The following is a 22,420-nucleotide window of genomic DNA, read 5'->3' as shown; positions in this document are numbered from 1 at the left end:
AGGCATGTCCAACAGGTAGATAATGATCTACTGGTAGATCACTGGATGTCTGTGGTAGATCACTGGTAGATCACTGGCTCCCCCCAAAGAAGCTGAACAACTGTGGCTCCCCTAAAAAAGCTCAACATTTTACCTCCTCCATGAAAAAACTCAACAACAACTTTGACCCGAACCCCCAAAAAGGGGGTAGATCACTGCCAGCTTTTAACTCTGTGAGTAGATCGCAGTCTCTTGGGAGTTGGCCACCACTGTTCATTCATCTTGCTCTGAAGAGAAAACTCAAGGATCAGACCGTTAGAAGCCACCAACTTACTAGATGACTTTAAAAGGGGAAATAGATAAATTCATGGAGAATGAAGGCCATCAGCAGCAACAAGCCATGATGGCTAAATGTTACATCAAATATCTCAGGCAGTGTTTTTCTGAATGCTAGTTGCTGGGGAACAACAGTGGCACAATGCTACCACACATTTTAAAAACTTTTAATTTCAACCACAGTAACATTCTCCCCTGGCTGGGAGCAAAACTTCAGTATTACTAAACATACGGTGTTTGCAAAATGCGTTGAGAACTACAGAAGGAACATCAATTTATATTTTAGTTTCAAGGGAACTGACGCAGTTGAGCAAGTGAAGTAATAAGAGGAAACCAATGATTATTGATTTTATATACATCAGCTTAGAAAAACTTGCACAACCAAATTGCTCACTTTCTACCCCATCCCAGTCCAGTGTAAAAATATTTCTAAAAGGCAAGAGACTGGTCAAACTAGTTGTGCAGTACTATGCAACCACTTTCAGAGATGTGAAGTGTGAACTATCAAGGAGTTCACAGGTTAATGCTGTGGAAGGACATTTGTATATTAAAGTGAACATCAGAATTAAATAGAAGAGTTCCTCAACCACTATGTATTTCTAAATATATACACCATTAATGCCACCCTAATAGATTTCATTTTCTAAATAGTGAATGATAGATGTTTTCCTGGAAATATAGCAGATCAAGCTCTAGGATATTAAAAAAGAGAAAACTTGTGTTGCAAGAGAATGAATCACAGGAATAATTTGCTCTTAGGAAGGCTTATGTTAGAATTCAGGTATCACTTCTTAGATAGTGTTTTGAAAGCAAAAAAGGACGTTTGTAAGGACAAATGTTCAGAGTTGTTTTCTGTACTTCTTCAACAGTCTCAGAGGAAGGAGTATATGGTTACCACCCACTCAGCTGTAAGTCATGCATTACATTGAAAGCTAGCTGATTCTTCCAGTAGATAAAGCAACATAGTTCAGCTCCTGTAATTTGGTGCTTTCTGATTTATCCAGCTGTCAACCAACCATAAATATGAGTGTTTTCCCAAAAAGTACCTGCGATAGTGCTGCTTGCTACAAGAAAAGGCTGGGCACTCTGTCATACTAGCGTTGTTATTTAGGAGAGAGGGAGAATAACACACACACACACACACACACACACAGAGAGAGAGAGAGAGAGAGAAAGAGAGAACAGAGAAGAAGAAATACATCCATTTAAATACAAACACTTGTATTGTGCTTGATGAAGCCCCAGAGCCAGAGATCGACCACTGTCATGGACTGGTTGGACACAGAGGAATGGTGGGAGGAACCGGCTGGGGAATCCCCAGGGAAGAAGGCTCAGAGTTCAGGGAGTGGTGGTGTGAAGACAGTGAGTGGTCAGAGGGAGAAGAGGGAGAAGACTGGGAGATGGAGGTATCAGAAGGTGAAGAGGTAACAGGGCTTGGTGAGCTGGGAGAGTCTGTGGCAGAGAGAAGTCCGGAATCAGAGGCAGAAGCTGAAGCAGGAGAGGAGGCAAAAGGCAGAGATGAGTCTGGCTGGTAGGGAGTCACAGGTGACTCTCTTTCCTGCTGCAACCAGCTTTCCTCCCCTGTCCCCCCCCCCCCCGGTCTCCCAGAACCCAGAGAAGCATGAAAGGGGCAAAAGATAAGATAGCACCACACAGGTCCAGATTGCTCAGATTGCTTGGGAGAAAGCCCAGAGAGGAGGGGACTTAGGCTGCTGTAGGTACCTTCAGTCTTAGCAACTGATCCATTGGGGGGGGGAGAGATACTGGGGATGAGTTCATGATCATTAGGCCTGACATTCTGCCAAGTCTGTGCAGATCCTGTTCTTGCTAATAAAGAGGTGACTCCAATGTGCATGGTGTGATTTACTGCTGGCTCGCTTCTGTCAACCACCATAAAAAATATATTGATATGTCTATAATTCAGGGGTGGTTAATCTGTGTTACTACAGATGGCACTAAACTACAACTCCCATAATCCCTGGCCATTGGTAATGCTGGCAGGGGCTGAAGGAATCTGTAGTCCAGCAAACATCTGGAGGGCTGCAGGTTAGCCATCCCTTCTACATAGCACTATCAAACTAATGTTTTTGTCAGTCGTTTGAGGAAGAATGTTCATTCTATCTCCATAAGAATATACAAATAGAAACCAGTGCCTTCAACTGAGCCCAGAAAGCTCTAAGTAGCCACTACAGTGATACCTCTGGTTACAAACTTAATTCGTTCCGGAGGTCTGTTCTTAACCTGAAACTGTGCTTAACCTGAGGTACCACTTTAGCTAATGGGGCCTCCCGCTGCCACTGCACTGCTGCCAAAAGATTTCTGTTCTCATCCTGAGGTAAAGTTCTTAACCCGAGGTACTACTTCTGGGTTAGCGGAGTCTGTAACCTGAAGTGTTTGTAACCTGAGGTGTTTGTAAGCAGAGGTACCACTGCACAAACTTGAAAGCACTGGTGCAAAATTCTCTCAAAGGCCCATCTCCAGCTGGGTTGTACAAATTGCAGCACCTGAATTGCAGAAAGTTGTGAAAGCGTCTAAAATCATTTTCAGACCTTTCAAGCAAGGTAATCATTTTGTTACACAATAACTGCACAGTTGTTATTTATGTTTCAAGGAATGCAGAGGTCCTTTCCCTATCTATTGCAATAAAGACTGTTGTACGGAAAGCAGTTATGCAAATCTGATAGACATCTATTCAGATAGTGGCCATGATGTCATTGGCAAAGAGCAACACACCTCATTTTTTAAAAAACATGTTTACTTATTTATCCATTTCTCTCTCAACCAAGCATTTCCCCACTGTAGCACTCAAATCTCAAAGAAGGCCAGACATCAAAATACCACCCATTCTGCTTTCACAACTATATCCTGACATTTTTCAGTTCTTTCCCTCTTTTTTTCACATTACTTCTATGGAGGCTCTGGGCTCATCTCTCCATAGGGTAAGATATTGTGGCCCCGGCCATGGATCAAGGCTCAGTGGCAGAGCTTCATGCTCTGGCAGTGGGGGCAGAGAGCAGGTGGGGGCAGGGTTGGCACACGTCCTGGGGGGTGGGGCACCCTGGGGATTGTGCTGCCGGGGGCAGTGCGCTCCCCCCACACGCCTCTTCCTCCACCAGTATCAAGGCTTGCACTAAAACAGCACTAAAAACCAGGGAGGGAGTGTCATACAGAAAGCTTCCAACAGAGAAGACCATGACCTGTTCACAAGACTAAGTAGCCACCCCTACAAAGCAAGGAACTGATACAGAGAAGAGCCCTGCTAGAAGATCCCATCTAGTCCAGCATCCTTTTCCCACATGGGCCAACCAAATGCCTATGGGAAACCCGCAAGCAGGATATAAGTGGAACAGCACCCTCCCAACGTATATTCCCCAACAACTGGTAGTCAGATGTAATGAAAATATTATTTCTTTTCCCATTGTACTGTGAAATTCAACCTTATACAACTGATTTATTCCAGCAGCTTCAAATGCTCTCATGATCCTGATGTTTGATTATTATTATTATTATTTCCATAGCAGTGGAAAAATCTCCTTCAGTAAAACAGTTTGCTTAGAATCCAATGGCTCGTGTGCTTGATAGTTATTATTCTTTTATTAGTAGTATTTTGGTATTAGTATTAGTATTATTTATTGAATTGATATACTGCTCTATACCTAGAGGTCTCAGGGCGGTTCACAGGACAAAATCAAAATACAAGACCACAAAATACATAATCAAAATAAAAACAGCAACCCAATAATCCCCCATATCCACTTTTACAAGAACAGAATACCACGTGCCACACCAAGTTACAGCAGTGCAGGTACAGACTACATATGAAGATGTATTACAGAAAGCATTATGTCCTATAAAGCTCCAAAGATACTCCAGTGCAACAGAAGAACTATGGCTGCTACGCCACTTGAGGATAAGTTCCCCTCCATCTGAGAAATACATAACCAGCACTGGGCCCAGGAGAAGGGATGCAGTATGCCACATAAAGCACCAAATGTATGTAAACCGTGTTTCAGCAAGATTAGTAGCACTGTATGTTCTGACAGCAGCAGTCATCTGGGGTATGGGCCAAGAGGAACCTAAACAGAGTCCAGGACCTGTTTCCCCTCATGTCCAGCCCACCAGATAACTGGTGCTGTCAGCTACAGATGTTGGAGAATACTGATGAAGGCAGAAAAGGAAGTGGAAATTGCGGCAGTTTGCATGTATCTCTCTGATCAAGAATGGAATTTGTTCACATCACATTAATTAACGGCCTTGTTTTTACACTGTTTTGACATTTCCTTTACATCGGAACAAAAGTTCTGTAAGTTCTGTAAATCTATCCATAACTTCTGCTAAATAGCAGACAGTGAGATGCATAACATAGTATTTGGTGGGAAGCCTAAGTGCAGCAAAATGGAAGCGGCACTGATTGTGACAAGTACAGCTTGGAATGGAAATTGCTATTTTCCTCTGCATACATGCCTTTGTAGAGTTGGTATTTCTGCTCTTATAGCTATTAAAACAAAGCAGCATAACAGTCTGGATGCTGAAAGTGACCTAAGGAGTCTTCTGTCTTCCACAACACCCTAAATCCAAAAGCGTGTGGCAAGCACGCAGCTTGTCACATAATTGAAACTGACACTTTGAAATTTTATGTGATTTTTTTTTTGAAAATTTAAAGTTTTCAAAAAATAATTTAAGTACTTTCATTTGCCTTCATTATTAAGCCCAAAAATATGATTTATAATTAAAGTTGCAATATTTCAATCCTTTTGAAAAGTCAAATAAAATAAGGTCTGAAGGGGGTATGCATTTTTTAAAATATTAGCTAAAAGGAGCATGGGATTAAAAAAAAGGTTGAGAAATACTAACGTAAGTCGTTAATAAGAATATCTATCCAATGTGTGTGTCTGCACTTCTTGTTAAACTTTTGGTACACATTTCCATGAAGTCCAGGCCTTCTGAAGCAGAAAAAATATGGGATAGTATACCAAAAATACTTGGTTGATTCTCCAACAAGATCATGAATTACAACCCTTACCCATTAAATGCACAAGTGTATACATCTCACTGTCAGACCAATGGCCACATACTTAAATAACATAGGTGTTAATGTTTTATTAATATTTACAAGATTATAAAAGGCTTCCTAAAATTAGTCCTATGGGATTAACAGAGTGAAAGCAAAACGAATGTCAGTAGGAAAGGCAATATAGCAAATGACCTATGAAAGTTGTGGAATAATACTCTGCTAAATGCAACAATGACAGCAAATGAGCTTTTCCTCCTCTGAAACCATACAATTAAAGTAAATCTGATATGCTTGAAAATGCAGCCTTTTATTTTACTCTTCTCCCTCCTTAACTGTTAACACAGAATTAGCTGTTCGGGATACCAGGAAGAGTTACAAACTGAAATAGCTGAAAGGTCACGCAGAGGTAGCTGCAGCCTTACAGTGTGTTATGCAATGATAAACCCATTGCTCTCAAGTTCAGCAAGGATTCCCACAGTGACTGCACATGACACAATAGAAAGGCACTCACCCGAATGGTTATTTAACCAGAACACTTATAAAATCAATTAGAAAAAGAAATTTTTAAAAATCCTAGCTATAACTAAGGCCTAATGTACTGGATCTTAACTGAAAATATGACTGGTTCTTAGCATTACCCATCTTCATTGCCCATTTCAATTCATGATTCACTGACACAGAGTTGTCTGCAGTAGCCAAGGACACTTATTCATCCCATGTGAATTCTAGCTGCCTAACCTGCTTTCAGATTTGCCTTTCAGTGCCACCACGGTATAGCATATTTAAACTGAAAAGATGCATCACAAAAAAAGTTTCCTAAAAATAAGTGCCCCTTCAAAATACAGCACGCCAGCTGCACTGCCCATATCTATTTGTTGATTCCAAACTCCAGAAATATGCTTTATGGCCCTAAAATCCAGTGCTTATCATTAGGCAACAAACTAGCTGCAAACTACTGGTTTCTGACCTACTTTTTGGGAAACACTTTTAAAATCTAACATTGAAAAAACCCCTGCACTTATTTGTTAGCTATGCTGTACCATTTATTTGTTTCATATTAATCTGAGCATACTGTTCCCCTGCATTGACTTTACTAGGGGTACTAGTAGTAAGTCAATGAATGAATAGTAAAATAGTAAAATCATATGCGAATTTCATCAAACTCTCTGTAGTCGCAGAAAGAACCCCCATGCTTAATGTTTATATATGGGCCAAGGAGCAATTCCATCAGTTTTTGACTAATAAAAGGAACTGAAGAACAGAAAATGTTTGTAGATGTTAGACTCATAGACTCATAGAATCGTAGAGTTGGATGGGACCCCAATCTAGTTCAATTCCCTTCAAATTAGCTAAAACAGCTAAGCCAAAATAGGGACATGGGAAGCTGACTTGTACTTATCTAGCTCAGTATTGCCTGCATTGACTGACAGTGGCTCTCCAGGATTTTGGAGAGGGTTGTCTTTGAGCCCTACCTGGAGATGCCAGGGATTGAAGATGGACCTTGTGCATGCAATGCAGATAGATGCTCTGTCCCTGAGCTATGGGGCCCTTCCCTCTTAGGTCTAGAAGGAGAAAGACCCAACTTCAGGTCCAGCATCATCATACAGAGCAGCTGTCTGATGTAGGGAACACTGTGACCACAGGAGGCTGAGTAGTGGTGATGAGCCTTCCTTGTACAAGTAGCCTAACACTCCTCGAGGACCTGCTTGGGTGAATAATGCCACAGTGTGAATCTGGCATTCATAAATACAGCTCACCATCACAGCAGCAGTGTTTGCAGTTCGTAGATCATAGAAGTGTAGAGTTGGAACGGACCACAGGGGTCATTTACTCCAACCCCATGCGATACAGAAATCTTTTGGCCCGACATGTGGGTCGGACCCACGACCCTGAGATTACGTGGGGCTGCCCTTGAGATTGACCCAGAAACTACAGCGGGTGCAGAATGCCGTGGCGAGACTCCTTACGGGGTCTTCGCTGCGAGATCACATTCACCTGGTGCTATACCAGCTGCACTGGCTCCCGGTGGAGTACAGGATCAGGTTTAAGGTGCTGGTTTTAACCTTTAAAGCCCTATACAGCCTAGGACCCTCGTACCTACGGGACCGCCTCTCCTGGTATGTCCCACGGAGTACCTTACGGTCTTCAAACAAAAACATCTTGGAGATCCTGGGCCACAGGGAGGTTAGGCTGGCCTCAACCAGAGCCAGGGCTTTTTCGGCCATGGCTCCGATCTGGTGGAACACTGTGTCACAAGAGACTAGGGCCCTGTGGGACTTGACATATTTCCACAGGGCCTGCAAGACAGAGCTGAACCACCAGGCCTTTGGCCAAGGCACAGTCTGACCCCCTTCTTCTGTAATCCTTATAGCACTCTAGCCCAATGGTTGCCATTAATTTGATTCTGAGTTGGTTGGTTGTTAGCTGCTCTGAGCCCGGCTTTGGCTTGGGAGGGCGGGATATATATATATATATATAATATTACTATTTATTATTAAGAGCCTCATTCTCTACCAACTGAGCTGCTGAGATTATGGGGACTACTTTGCTATCTACATTGGGACAGTCTGGTTTACATGTTACTTTATCCACAAATGAAGCTCAGGGGGGACCTGAACTGCTAGTCTTTAGAAGAAAACATCTACAGCAGTAATGTTCCACTGCAACCCACATAACATATGCATCACAGGACAAATAACAATATTGCAACGTTATAGCAAATATGCAAGTGTAACAGTTTAATACATTCCAAATACTTTCAACACACACAGCACATGGCACATGCCAGACAAAGCATCTTAAGAATCTGGAGACTAGCATGGGCAAGGCTTTACAGGTGAATTTAAAACAGAAAGGAAGACAGACATGGAATGGCTCCCCTCCTCCCCCCCCAGCAGTTATAGCTATAATATGAAGCTAGGAATGTTTCATTAAAACATTTTGGTTTCTTTCAAGACTGCAAAGAAAAGGAATTATAATAGTCATGAACACACACTGGGCAAACTGCTAGCTGTATACAAAAGAACTATTCTGTGAATGTGCTTAGAAAAACCAGCAATATGGGTGTTTTTGTATACTGAAAGGTAGAGAGTCCTCCAAACTACAGTAGGCACCAAAGAGGGGGAGGGAAGAATGATGTTTTCTGTTAATCTAGGTTTCATATCGGCTACATTTCAAAGCCAATGGAATGTTAATGCTTTGGAAACAGTATCCGATACAATGGCAGATACAGATCAAATGGATGGGTAGGAGGAAGGTTTCTCAGAAAGATATTTCCTGTGCTCTCTTTCATTGGCAACCATATTTTGCGGCCTTTGCATCTCTGCATCTCTAATAGTGCTCTATTTATTCTTTCTTTGTAAAAGCAAATATTTGACAGATAACTTACTCATTAAAGACTAAATCAGGAGCAAAATAGAGGAACTGGCTATTTGTATGCCTGTATGATCTCCAGCTCAAGGCAAATGACGATAGACACATCCAAGAATATTGGATTAGAGTAATTTGGTCCTCAAGAGGCAAGCTTCGAAAACCTGATGAACAGAACAACAAATCAAAAACAGCATTTATAGATCAGTGAGCTACTTTACCACCATCATAAGTATGGAAAACAAAACACCATTGTGCAGGCTGTTTATCCACATCCATTTTTAACGATGAAATATGCTACGTTTTGAAGGCGCAGCAGTGGTTAATTTTTAGAGAGAGGTGTTGAGGTTCAGGCTTGCTAGGAAACCACGCCCTCCAGGGTCCCAACTGCATCTGACTTTATCTCCACCCTTAAATCCAAGCAAGTATGTGTGGGGGATGTCTTTTACTCTTTGCCCTGCTATGATCCAATCTGGATTGGGCCCTCTGCACTTGCAATTTCAACTGCCAAGTGTATGAGTGGGGAGGGCAGAGCCCTCTACCCTAACACACTATGGTCCCGATCCATATGGCCTTTCCTCCACACTGGCTAGTTTTCAAAACAAACCATCCTTAATGGCAAAACTACATGGCTAACATCATGTGTAATTAACATACTTTCTACCCTAATCCCAAGGAAATGGAAAGAAATCCAGCCAGTATATGTAAAGGACAATTTAAGTCCTTACTGTCACTTCACAATTTTCATGGTTAAGCCTCTCTCATTTGAAATAATTCCAGGTCAAGGTCCTCATGAGCCCATTAAAAAAAATAATGAAACAATACATATCTGGGGGAGAAGGCCTAAGAATAGCTGTTGGGTTTCTGTCCAACTTGGAGCAGTTGGATGCTATGTTTTCATGTGTTCTAAACAAATATTAATTTTATTTAGGCAATAGCTTATGCAAAACACATGCATGCATTCTTGGGAGAGGAAGTTTAAATTTCCATTCACTGACACAAGCAGTGTCACACACAAAGGACTATTGCTTCCTCAGAGGAAGCTATTAATTAAATGTTGATACAGGGAAAGTATTCTTACCAAGTTCTTTTGGGCAAGGCATGCCTGAAAGCCACGAGGCTCTTATAAAAGGGATATGCTAGAGGAGCCCCCTTACCTGGAAGTATCTTTGCCCACTTTACCACCTGAATCATCTGCTTGCCAGCAAGACGGTTTAAAGTGGAGAGCAGGTGTTCTGCCGTATCTGGCTTGGAGCCGTCATACCCAGCATATACAATTTCAGGTTCAATGTTCTCAAGGACCATAGCAGGCGAGGGAGTAAGTGCCGGCGAAACTGCAGATAAGTGAGGAACAAGTGCTGTGTTTACAGAAGGTTCTTTTGCTGGAGCGATATACGTCGTTCCTTCTTCTGGACTTTGGGGTGGTGGCTGCTGCTGCTGCTGCTGCGGTTCATCATGGATCCCTTTTAATTTGCCCAACTTCTTTGACTTACGAGCTGTGGGAGAGGGGGAAATACGGGAAGAATGTTAGCAAAATGTTATCAGCTTTCTTCAATAAAAAAATAATATGAATGGCACCTAAGGGAATAGCAACCAGGTCACAACAACTTAATACAGTAAGAACCAGAAAGATCAGTTAGAATTTTTCAAATGAACCAAGAACAGTAGGATACTAGGTCGGATACTAGGATGCAACAACTGATTGGCCTGCAGCAGCAGCCCAATCAGGCACCAGGAGGGAAACATAATCAACCAATCAGATGGTACTCATTGTGTAAATAATGTATATAAAGCCTGAGGTTTGGGGCGAAATTCAATCACTGTTCCTATGAGCTGAAATAAAGAGCATGAAATTACTACTCGACTCTGAGAATATTTCAATGGGAATGTCTTGAAGAACTGTCTGTTTTTCAAATGCACAACTACTGCTTTGATAGGAGACATCAGTCCTGTTCAGGCCACCCAACTCATGCTTGCCCAGGCCACACTCACTAGTCCTCCCCTGATGCTGGGTGCTCCAATTAGGATTTTCCCCAGGTGTCTGCATGTGCTCCATGACTGTCTGCAGAGACAAAACCTTTACCCTGCTTAATGTGCACATTTGTACATGTGAAGGTTTCTATTGAACCCAGAACCCGATTTCAAAGAAGGCTCCAGCTTGTATGAGAGTTCTAAGTGTATACAGCTGTATTTGTGAAGTTTCTTCTTTCTGAATATGTTTATGCAGATGCCATGGAGCAGAGAGATTCAGAGCAAGACAAACCGAGGGTTAGGCTAATCAGCATGGCCCCACGCATTGATTCAACTTGTGAGTCAGGTTGCCTGAATAGGGTTATTGAGCGACTTTATTATGGGTATACAAAGAACTCTAGATTCTACCCCCTTAAAAAAAATAACATAAAAGTAGAATTCTGAAAAGGAAACAGTACTAATGCAGTGCAGATGCCAAATTCAGGAGTCATCATATGGCTTCTCTTCCAGAAAGGAAGTGCTGGTATCCAACAGAAATTGTTGTGTCTGCAGGGCTTCCATTGTGCTAAAATTGCCAACCTTCTATCTCCATTTACCTTAACTGAGATTTTACTGGAAGAAAGGCAGCAAAAAAATGACAATGTTGCTCTGTGTATATTATGCCTCTTTTAAAAATTAGGCTTGCATCTGTCAATGAAGCAGACTGGATTATTCATTTCTGCAGAATCATTTTGGATGCAGTCAATATGATGACGTGGAAACTTGGAAGGGAAAGTGAAGGCTGCATTAGTGAAGTTAAGAAATAGCAAGGACAAGAACTTTGGAGTTGGGCATCGTGAAGAATGACTTCTGGAGATGCTGCAAAGAAACAAGAAGCAAAATGTGCACAATGTGACAAAAAAAAAGGTAGTGTGGGGAAAACACACACATTAGAATGTAGACCAAAATACCATGAAGGTCAGATGGATGTTTATTGACTTCACACTGAAAGAATGTTTGGACTAAAGGAACATCACTAAAGGTCTAAAGGTCACTTGGACTAAAGGTCACAAGGCTATGTTTCTGCCCTATCCTGTTGAGCACCCTTTCATGAGAAAACCAAGACAGAGAAGTGAAGACTTTAGCCACAACCTAATGAATAGAGAAGGGACGCAGGTGGCGCTGTGGGTTAAACCACAGAGCCTAGGGCTTGCCGATCAGAAGGTCGGCGGTTCGAATCCCTGTGATCGGGTGAGCTCCCGTTGCTCGGTCCCTGCTCCTGCCAACCTAGCAGTTTGAAAGCACATCAAAGTGCAAGTAGATAAATAGGTACCGCTCCTGCGGGAAGGTAAACGGTGTTTCCGTGCGCTGCTCTGGTTTGCCAGAAGCAGCTTAGTCCTGCTGGCCACATGAAGCTGTATGCCGGCTCCCTCGGCCAATAAAGCAAGATGAGCACCGCAACCCCAGAGTCGGCCACGATTGGACCTAACGGTCAGGGGTCCCTTTAACCTTTACCTTTAATGAATAGAGAGGAAGGTGCCCACTGATCTTATAAGGCTTCACCGCACACAGTGTTCTAAACAATTTGAAGGGACAGACCTCTGAAATGCCTAGAGATGAATGAGAACTATCAAAAATGCTACAACAAATAAGAATAGTTAATGTATCCAAATGCTTATCAAACAAGTGCATAGCTGAGGAGGAGATTGGTGAGCTATCCTATGGAGAGAATCTTACTCCTTGAGACAATGAGCTTTGCATATGATGAGAATGGCACTCTGAGCAGGATCTCTTAGCATGATCTGAATGCATGGAAGGAAGACCAAAGTAATACATATTGAGCAGAACATCTAGTCCCAGTGACGGGCTTCTTCAGAAATAGAGACTATAGGCTCATTCAGGGCAGATGTTGGCTCCCACATTACTTTCCCCAGTCAACATCTTAAAAGGTGCTTGTTAAGAAGTAGCTCCAAGGAGATGCTTGGCTATGCAAGTCTCAGTTTCTTAGCTTTAAGATGCACAGTTAGGGAGGTCTGACTCTCAACACATTCCTAAATTTATCAGGAAGAAAATATATAAGGAAGTATTGGGTAAGAAAATTAGAGTTTATCTATTTAGGATAATTTCACATTCTTTTCTAGAGATTACTCAGGGTGGGATGTAATCAACAAAAGAAAAATAAATGTGGAAAGAGATCATAATATATAACCAACATAGACATGTACTCCTACTCAGAAAGATCCTGCACTGCTTACTCAGATGTGTGGAAACCAGAACTTCAGCAAACCACATGAGAAATAAGAGATCCATAAATGCAGATTGCCTACTTATATTGCGTCCTTATGTGCCCTTGCTAGCAAAACCTCACGCGTCCACCCACCCACCCAAACATACATTTTTGATTCTGTTGTTCTGCCTTTCACAGATAGAATATTATTATTATTATTATTATTATTATTGAATTTATAAATGGTTTCCCAGCCATTTACAATAAAAATAACAGAATGTATAGAAGAACTAAATATATACACAGCAGTGTAAAATCAAGTCTTAAAATATCAAATTCAATGTACACTATAAAATGGCTGAGTTACAAATCAGGGAAGAATATTCAAAATAAAGGTTTTCAGATGCCACCCAGAAGCAAGAATGCTAGGTGCTTGTCTAGTTTCAATAGGAATCTAATTTCAGAGAGATGGAGCTGCAACACTAAAAGCCTATTTTTGTTTGTTTGTTGCCAGCTACCCCTCTTAACAAGGCCCCATCAGAAGAATACTATTGCAAGGAGGGTAAGATGATGCAAGGTGGTTCCTCAGGTGGTCTGGCCCAAAGCTGTGCAGGGCCTTAAATGCTAGGAGCAAAACCCTGAACAACGGCATTACCTGCAGCTTCCGGACTATTTCCAAGGGAAGCCTCACATGCTGCAGTAATCCACTACTGACGTTACCAATGCCTGGACCAAGTCACAGCTATCTTATCAAAACCAGTCGTAGCTATCTTAGCAATCAAAGCTGATAAAAGGCACTCCTGGCCACTGAGGCGACCTATGCATCAAGCAACAGAGATGGATCTAGAAGCACCTCAATACTGTGTACCTGTTCCTTCAGAAAGAGTGTATCCTGTCCAGAGCAGGTAACTGACCTATTGTTTAGGCATAGGAACCACTATTCCCCCCGTCCCCAAGCTGCTATTTCCAGACTTTCCTGAAAAGAGGTACTGTCTGTTAAAGCACCCTGGAAATTACAGCTCTATGAAGGAAACAGGGCCTAAAAACCCTCAGCCCCCTTAAAAACTATTTAAAGCGTTTGATACTGCTTTAAATGCATAATGCTGATGGGACCTCAATAAACGTGGTCCATTAGGGTAACCAAGGTTGATTCAGATCTGAACTCAGAGTCAAATGGGTCTACACAAACAGCCTTGTACATTGCAAGCTGGGATGCCCGATGGATAATGTATATTACACCAAGGAATTGGAACACATTGCAAGAACTAATCGGAATACATTGTGGTGGTTTGTGTGACAGAAACTGCCCGACCAAATTCTGATTGACACTATAGACGCCAAATCAAAGAATTTATCCAGTTATTCAGAACATACATGTGACAAGATAAGTGGGCTTCCATATCCTGAACGGAACAATTTAAGTCTTGAGTGTCCTAAATAGGATGGGCTGAGGATGACTGGGCCATGCTTAGCCCAAAAAGCCAAAAACACAGTTGGGGAACAACTGCAGCTCTGGATGTCAAGCAATAACTTAGAGGAAAGAATATATCAAGATAACACCTTATAATAAATCACCAACTCAACTGCTGTTAGCAACTTGGATTTACTTGCCGTTCTCTCTTCTAAGAGTAGCCAGGTGCTGCTTAATTTATGAAAACCGACAAGCTCATGGCCATAGGTGGTCTGGCTCTAGGCTACAGAGCCTCTTAGATTACATTATAGACCAGAGTAAACATGCCTTAAATGACAATATGGAAGATAAGTAGGTAAATTAGAGGTCATTGTTTTATGAGGAGATACCTTACTGATTCCAACATGAAATCCTGTAATGCTCTTCCTATCCAGAAAACCTTAAACAGGTTCCCTATACTTTAGCAATATAAATCTCACATTAAAATAACAAACAACTGAGCAAAATTCTACAAAAACATAGAATACCCTGCTGATCTTATCTGAAGTCAATTAAGTATTTTCTTTTGAAAATAGTGCTCAAATTAAATCTGATGCAATTTGCATAAAGTTCACATAACACACCCTTTAAGTACATACCAGGCTACAGGTCTTTTTCTTCTTCTCCTCACTGATCCCAGCTTATTCCATGGAAACTAAACATTATCTTAAGTTTAGATACTAGCACACAAATTTCTTGCTAACTCTAGAAAAGTTATCATACTCTAGCCATACTGACCAAAATAGTGAATCAGTTAGATTGATTCACCAGATTCACAGTTCATTTGAGCTAATTAAAAGAATTAAATGCCGGATGTAAACTAAGTTATTTTCTGGATTACTTTAGGAACAAGATACACTTCATCAATAAAATTTAGAAATGAGCTATTTATGTGAGCAATTGAAATATTTTGTTCTTTAAAACCATATTCCAGGTTTAGCAAACATTCTAATATTAAAGAACCATCTTTCTGCATCATCCTTCATCCCTCCTTAATTTATCTGGCACTATCCCGTAGCTAAAGTAAGCACCTTCATCGCACCCTCCTGCTAACTTTGTTGAAACAACTTAGTCTCTACTAGAATTAAGACTGGCCGATCCTCCTTCCAGCTCCCCACCCCCACCCCGGTTGCTTCCACACCCAACTGTTCCCTCTGGCTGAACTTTGCTACTCCCAAGAGCCAGTCCCTGCTCTTCATCTGAATTTCACCCTCCCCTCCCAATTCCTGCCTGGAGTCTTTAGTTTCCTTCCTTCCTGTGCAACTGAAGGGCAATTTCTGTAAGTCCTCCCTCCCTCTACCCTCGACCATTATTCTTCTTTTAGCCAGCTACAGCTTACCACCACCGGAATACTTATAGCATAAATATGTTTTGTTGCAAATGCAGGTTAATGATGATGCTGCTGATGATTTTACATGTCATTTGCTTCTAAAATTCAAGGACAGAGGGCATTCTGCCCATGAAATGCTGTTTCCAAACTGATTACATCATCTTAAGCCTCCATTCACTACAGTTTCTGCAGTGGAGTCAAAACAAAGATTTGCTGGCTGAGAAGTCGCCCCCCTTTCACAGACACATTGTAAAGGGAGAAAGCACTTCACATTGGGTGAGCTTTGATCTTTGCAAGGGGCAAGAGGAAGGAAGTACACAACTGCACTGCTGTGGTAGCACAAGGACCTGCTCCTTTGTTCCCTTGCTGTGCTGCAAGGTTGCAGTGCAACACAAAAAGAGATGTTGCTTAGGCGATTTGGGGACATGCTTCCTTCTGCTTGAGGTTCCTACAAGTGAGGTGATTTATGAAATCAGTTGTAATTAGAAAGATATTAGAATATGTTGGACATACATTGGACGACAGCTGTCCTTTTACTTTCTCCTGCTCAGAGATACACAGAAGGCAGGTAAAAATGACTGAGTGGCTAAACACCCACAAAAATAACAAAGGTACGCGGAACACTTTTTCTACCTAACAACCCCCTTCACCTCACACACGAAAATATTTTGGTGATACTTTGGCCCAGCTCGACTTGAAACCTTACATTTATGAGAGGCCTGGCTAGAAATGGACTTTTGTATCTTCATAGCGCAGGTATGAAATTATACTGCTAAAAGCGATTACTCAATTTAATAATGAATATAGGGTACATAGAATCCGTCAACACTTCCTCTCAGAAAACAGACAGAGAGCTTCACCTTCAGAGACAGAGTCTTGACATCAGATACCCCCTTTCTGAGGCTGTGGGAATACCTGAAGCTGGTTCATCTCTGACTCTGATGTCAGAAAGAGAAAAGAGAAGGATTTCCATAGGCATGTTGAGGGTGTGTGAGAAGAGGCTGGAGAGCAAAGATCCCGCAGTCCTCTCCTTCTGACATACCCAACAACAGGAAAACCAACTATGCTACACATGCAGTTTGCTTCTCTACCATTGGTATCAATGAGAGACAAAATTGCTTTCAAAATAACAAAAAGAAAATGAACTGGAAGGGGGAAAGGGGAGGGAGGGACACCCACCATCATCAGGGCCATCTTCCAACCTGCCAGCACAAGCCCGGCAAAAGCCTAGGAAGAGGCGGTCTGTCTGCCTTTGGTTCTTGCGCTCCCCACCCTCTTGGATCACTCTGCCCATTTTTAATATAAATATATATATTACTAGGCTGGAAATTAGCAGGAAATCTGGCAGATAACACATAGCTTGAACTTTCTTTCAGTTAATTCTATTTTGATATTCTTTTGGAACGTTCCCACAGCACCACCAAAAAACCCGCACAACTCCTGATGCTTTAATCTTCTTAGCTGTGTGAAACTCCACTAAAATTACTGTCATCATCTAACACCCACCTTCCTTATTCTGAGCTATAAAATACATATTTCAAAAAAAGGAAAAAAAACCTAGAATGACAATTGGGTTTTAGTAGCTTTTGTATAATACTTCTTTCTTAGTTGAGTAATTCAGGATAAAACTTCTGAGACCATCCAGCTGATACCAGTTTAAGAATAGACGTGTTTAAAACATGTTTTCTCAGTGAGTTTCTAGTAATGATATATGCTTACCTCCCAAATTCATTCCAGCTTGAAGACATTTCTGTAATCGGCAAGCTGGGCAGTTTTTTCTTCGAATCTTATCAATTATACAGTCATTCCGTCCAGCACATAAATAATTGTGTTGCCCTGCATTAACAAAAAAAGAAAAAGAAAAAAGTTATGTTCTACTGCATTCAACTGTATAAAGACTTAGAGATGAAAGAAGGGATTTCTCCCTTGTTTGCAATCTAATGTTACATCTTTTTAAATACAAACCCTCCAGAGCACCTGATGCAGCACACATTAAATCATAAAACAATTTTTAAAAGAAAAGAGCCCTCCAGCACAATACCCAAGAGAGCAGAACAGAATTCATAAATGAAGAGCATAAAATCAGGAAAGTTACTTCTTTAGTAAAAACTTCCAAAGAGGTAGCAAAAACAACAGAGACCTTTGTAGTGCCATGAAGGCTAATGCACATTATATATATAGTCTAGAGTTCCAGCTTTCATGGACTAGAATTCACTTTATCAAATGCAAAAAGGCATTATTCTGAGTTAACAGGTTTATAAACACAAGGATACAGAGGGCAAACTGTACAAAATGGGGTCAAAATGGCAAAAGACATGCGAAAAGCTTGGCTAGTGAGAGTTCAATTAAAGCTTAAATCAGGGGTGGTGAACCGCTGGCTTGCAGGCTTGATCTAGTCTAGAAAGCCTTCCCTGGTGGCCTGGCAGTCCCTGATCTAATTTTCTGGTGGCGGCACTACCACTGAGGAGGAAAATACAGAGCACCAGCAGCAGAGGTGGTGCATTTTTTTTTATCCTTATCATGGTGCTGGGCCAGGCAGAGAGGTTTCAGTTTCTCTGCTTAGTCCAGTGCCACGCTGGAGATACAGACTGTGCCCTCACTCATCAGATGAGTGATCTGATAAGCAAAAAGGAAGTGCTGATCCCAGTGTGTGAGAGTGTGTCTTGTCTGTTTGTTCCGTGTGTGTTTTATGTGCCCTCTTCAGCTGATCTAAATGGATCAGCTGAAGACTCGGGGAGTGTGCCTGTGTGTGTTGTGCACATCCATGCTGACCAAAGCCTTTCGGAGTTTTACCAGAGGTGATCATGGCCCTGGCTTAAATGCATGCAAAATAAGCACAGTAATCATTCACTACAGAAGAAATTGAGGCTAATGGAATCACCCTAATATTGCAAAATAAATAAATACCTGTGTTGTTGCTAATCAAGTCCCACCCGCAAAAGGTAAAAGCCCAGTTTACGAAATTCAGCCATATTGCATGCCCTGGGTTGGAACTCAACATGTGGTATGCTCCTGCTAGAGGAATGCAGGTATGAGTTTCTGATTGTTTCTTCTCTGAAGGAAAACACTGTAGGGTTTGGGGATCCTCCACCATAACAGTATGGGAAGTGATGCAGAAGCAGGTGATGCAGAGGCATCAGCAATACACCCCCCACTTTCAAACAGCAGTCTGTGCTGGATCCTTAGTCACTTGGTGCAAGGGACACATGGTGTACAACCCTCTGAATGTACTATGCTTACCAAGGAAAGAAGTTACCGAAGGAGTTACCAGGAAAAAGCAGGAGAGGGCTGTTGTGTTTATATTTGGTTTTGGGGGCTTCCCCTAAGCACCTGGTTGGCCACTGCGAGAACAGGATACTGAACTGGAAAGGGCTTTTGGTCTGGTCCAGCTTGAAAGTTCTTATGTTCACATCAGCCAAAGAGGACCCTTTCTTTGCACCAGAACCACAAAGCTGGTCAGGTGCATTATTCAAAGTTTACGGACCAGGTTTTGTCAGATGAGAAATTAAGAACTCTGCTCTTGCTTAAAAGAAACAGTCAGGTTTGGTCTGTACAGTGGTACCTCGGGTTACAGACGCTTCAGGTTACATACGCTTCAGGGTACAGACTCCGCTAACCCAGAAATATTACCTTGGTTAAGAACTTTGCTTCAGGATGAGAACAGAAATCGTGCTCCTGCAGCGAGGCAGCAGGAGGCCCCATTAGCTAAAGTGGTGCTTCAGGTTAAGAACAGTTTCAGGTTAAGAACAGACCTCCGGAACGAATTAAGTACTTAACCCGAGGTACCACTGTACTGTGTTTCCCCCCACACTTGTATGTTTTAGGGCGCAACTTTCACAAGATTGAATTTAGCTGAACTGTTAAGATGTAACATCCCCTCTACCCATGCACTTTTTATGTTATGTTCGTTTTAAAGACACAAAGTAATCAAATCTAACCTTCCAACAGGCCCATGAGAAACTCCAAAACAAGGCTGTTGGGAAGTAGCCTTTCATGTTGCAATAAATTAACAACGAGGCATAGCAGCCTAATTTCCCTTGCCTTCCTATCCCTTGCAGCAAGATCCACAACACCCTTGAGTGGACCAAGAGAATGACAACCACAACACAGGCAGTCACACAACAGCCAATAATCAGGATAAAAAATCCACTGCTCCTTATGCTGAATGAATTGCTTTTGGGATGTGTTAATAAGCGCAATATGGCTTGACAAAATGGCTACAGAATGTAGAGTTTTCAGAGCTAGGATAATGTTTCTGCATATTGTGCTAATTAAGTAATTTGGACTTTGGGAATATATTACCTAGGTCCTAGGGCATCCCTAGAATGGGTGTTGAACTTTAAAAAATGGGTTTTATTCTGATGATACCAATGTAGTGAAATGATGCCATGCATACCTGTGTGATTTTTCATTTGGGCTTTATGAAAACTCAGCTCCACAGATTGTTCTTCCTAACTTACAGAGGGATGGAACCAAGGCCAGATTCTTTCTTCACATTCATAAGCTTGCTTCATGCTCATAAATAAACATTATTAACAGCCCCTTGGCTACATTAACTTCACATACTTATTTTGGGTCTCGTTTCACTTCTGAAACTGGCTGTTTTAATTATTTGCCCAGTGGAATGGAATGAAAATATGCTGTGGAAAATCAATGAGGAAAAGGCGACTGGGGGCAGGGAGGACGCATCTCTTGGAAATCTAGCTCTCAAACAGGCCTTTCTCTGTAGTGGAGGGATCTGCCCCTCTCTACCTTAGCCCAGCGAAGCAGTCTTTACTGCTGCAGAACAAAAATCATATAATTCAGCAGCAGCCTTTCCTTTCAACTCACCCAGCTGCATGTGAAATACAACTTTTCCTGGCAGCTTTCAAGTCAATACCTCACTTACTTAAATCAGTGCTGTTATATCACCGCATGCCTGCAATCTCCTAAGTGGTGAAACATGACTGCTAAATAATATTTCACTTTAACTGTATTAGGTACAACGCAAGCCCATCCTCAGCAAGTGATATGTTTTAAAACACAGACAGATAGGCACACAGGCATCATGCCATTTCTCTCTTTCAATATTAATACTCATCATTTTTAAAACAAAGCACAATTGACAACATCTGTTGTTTCAAGCTTTTTTAAAAAAAAACTCACTGCAGTTTACTGGGGGAAAGTCCATAAACTTTTCCATTTTGTGAGATTTTTAAAACTGAGCTATACGTTTTGATTTTAAAATGTTCTCTCTTATACAGTGAACAGATTTTTTTTCAAAGCAGTTGCCAACTGCCCAGCAACAGCAGCCTATGTTTGCACTCACTATTTTAGGCTACATCACATGTCAATTACATAACCTTGTTTTACTGCTCTTGAACTGGTTGGAACAACCCGGGAAACAGATTAGGGCAGTCCCTCGAAATTCTGCAATGCAAATTCAACTACATGCCCAAATTCCTACCACTTAATAAAATATTACACCTATGTTCAGTTTCTCTCCATAACTGGTTACTTATTATTAGAGCAAACTAAAGCTTGTGATAATTAACTTCCCCAATTCTGTTCAAACCAGTGCATTCTGACTATGCAGTAGCAACAGTAAACTAATAAATAATGGCCTGCATTGCTCAGGTGTATGTACAGTAATTTAATTAATTGTAATTTACAAAAAGTAGATCAAGGGTGTGCCAGAAGCTTGCAAAGTTTTTTTTTTTTTTTTTTTTGAGGGGAGGGGGAGGGGTTGGGAATTACTGAGTTGCAGCACACAGATTTAAAGGAATCAGAGCCTGCACAGCTGTGTCATGAACAAATGTAAATTTCCAGAGGTCTGTTCAAGAAAAAAAGAGAAGAAATCAAGAAAAAAATAGCAAGATGTGATCACACTCTCTCTCACACACACACACTTGCAAATGTCTCTCTGTGTGTATACAAGCATGCACACACAAACCGATTTTCATACTCCCATAATTTAAAGTCTGTCTCTATGCAATGTATTTTCATAATCAACATTCTCCCTGCACACTGATCATTTTCACTGTGCTAGCATAGGACTCAGTACACCTGAGCACTGAACTCTCAGGTCACAGGTAGTCTAATTCAAGGTTAACCCATTTATTCTTTTCCCAGCTTTGTCACAGCACCTTCCATATTCTTTGCCCCATTTCTCGGCTATTGGATTAACCTCTCTTGGAATTATCAGCCATTTGCTTTTCCTCTTGTCCTGAGAAGCCATCCTTTTCTGGTGAGATGCTTAGTCTCCTGTTCCAAAGATGACTTAAGACTGCTGATTTACCTTCAGGGGCCCCTGATCCTGCCTGGGATGCATGTGCCTCTGCCACCCAGCTCCAGAGTGACAGATTATCAGCGTGACCACGGCATTCCTAAACAAGAGCCCACCTGGTATTGTAGAAGGAAATTACATTCATAATCATTAGTTATTTTTATAAACAAAGGGGAGCATCAGCAACAATATGGCCATAACCAGAAACAACTTCATGTTGCTAAACAAGCCAAAAAGATAGTTAAATCAAGAGGCCTGAGGACCCTAGAGAAAATACATGACACAGTGTACCTGAGGATTATTTCATTGCATATTTTAATGACCAGCATTAATGATTAAAGGTTTTAATGTTTTAATGGGATTGTTTTATGGTGTATTTTATAATGTGTAATTTTAAAAAATATTTTGTAAATCACTTAAAAGACTATTTTGGCATTAAGCGGTAAATTAATTAACCAACCAACAACTACACCTATTTTGAGTCATCAAGGCACAAGGTT

General features: G+C 41.4%; 1 protein-coding gene across 8 annotated transcripts in view; it reads right to left on the bottom strand.

The window, feature by feature from the left end:
- Nucleotides 1-22,420, bottom strand: part of NR3C2 (nuclear receptor subfamily 3 group C member 2) — a 132,138-nt gene that overhangs the window by 14,397 nt on the left and 95,321 nt on the right. For all 8 annotated transcript variants that reach the window (XM_081021335.1, XM_081021339.1, XM_081021333.1 and 5 more), the window contains 3 exons: nucleotides 17,375-17,491; nucleotides 9,856-10,194; nucleotides 8,718-8,862 (listed from right to left, as the gene is read on the bottom strand). In XM_081021335.1, the coding sequence (XP_080877461.1) occupies nucleotides 8,718-8,862; nucleotides 9,856-10,194; nucleotides 17,375-17,491 (601 nt within the window). The remainder of the gene's footprint in view (nucleotides 1-8,717; nucleotides 8,863-9,855; nucleotides 10,195-17,374; nucleotides 17,492-22,420) is intronic.

The sequence above is a fragment of the Podarcis pityusensis genome (genome assembly GCF_964106645.2).
Source record: "Podarcis pityusensis genome assembly, chromosome: 9".
Lineage (NCBI taxonomy): Eukaryota > Metazoa > Chordata > Lepidosauria > Squamata > Lacertidae > Podarcis > Podarcis pityusensis.
This window is presented reverse-complemented; position numbering and strand designations above follow the sequence as displayed.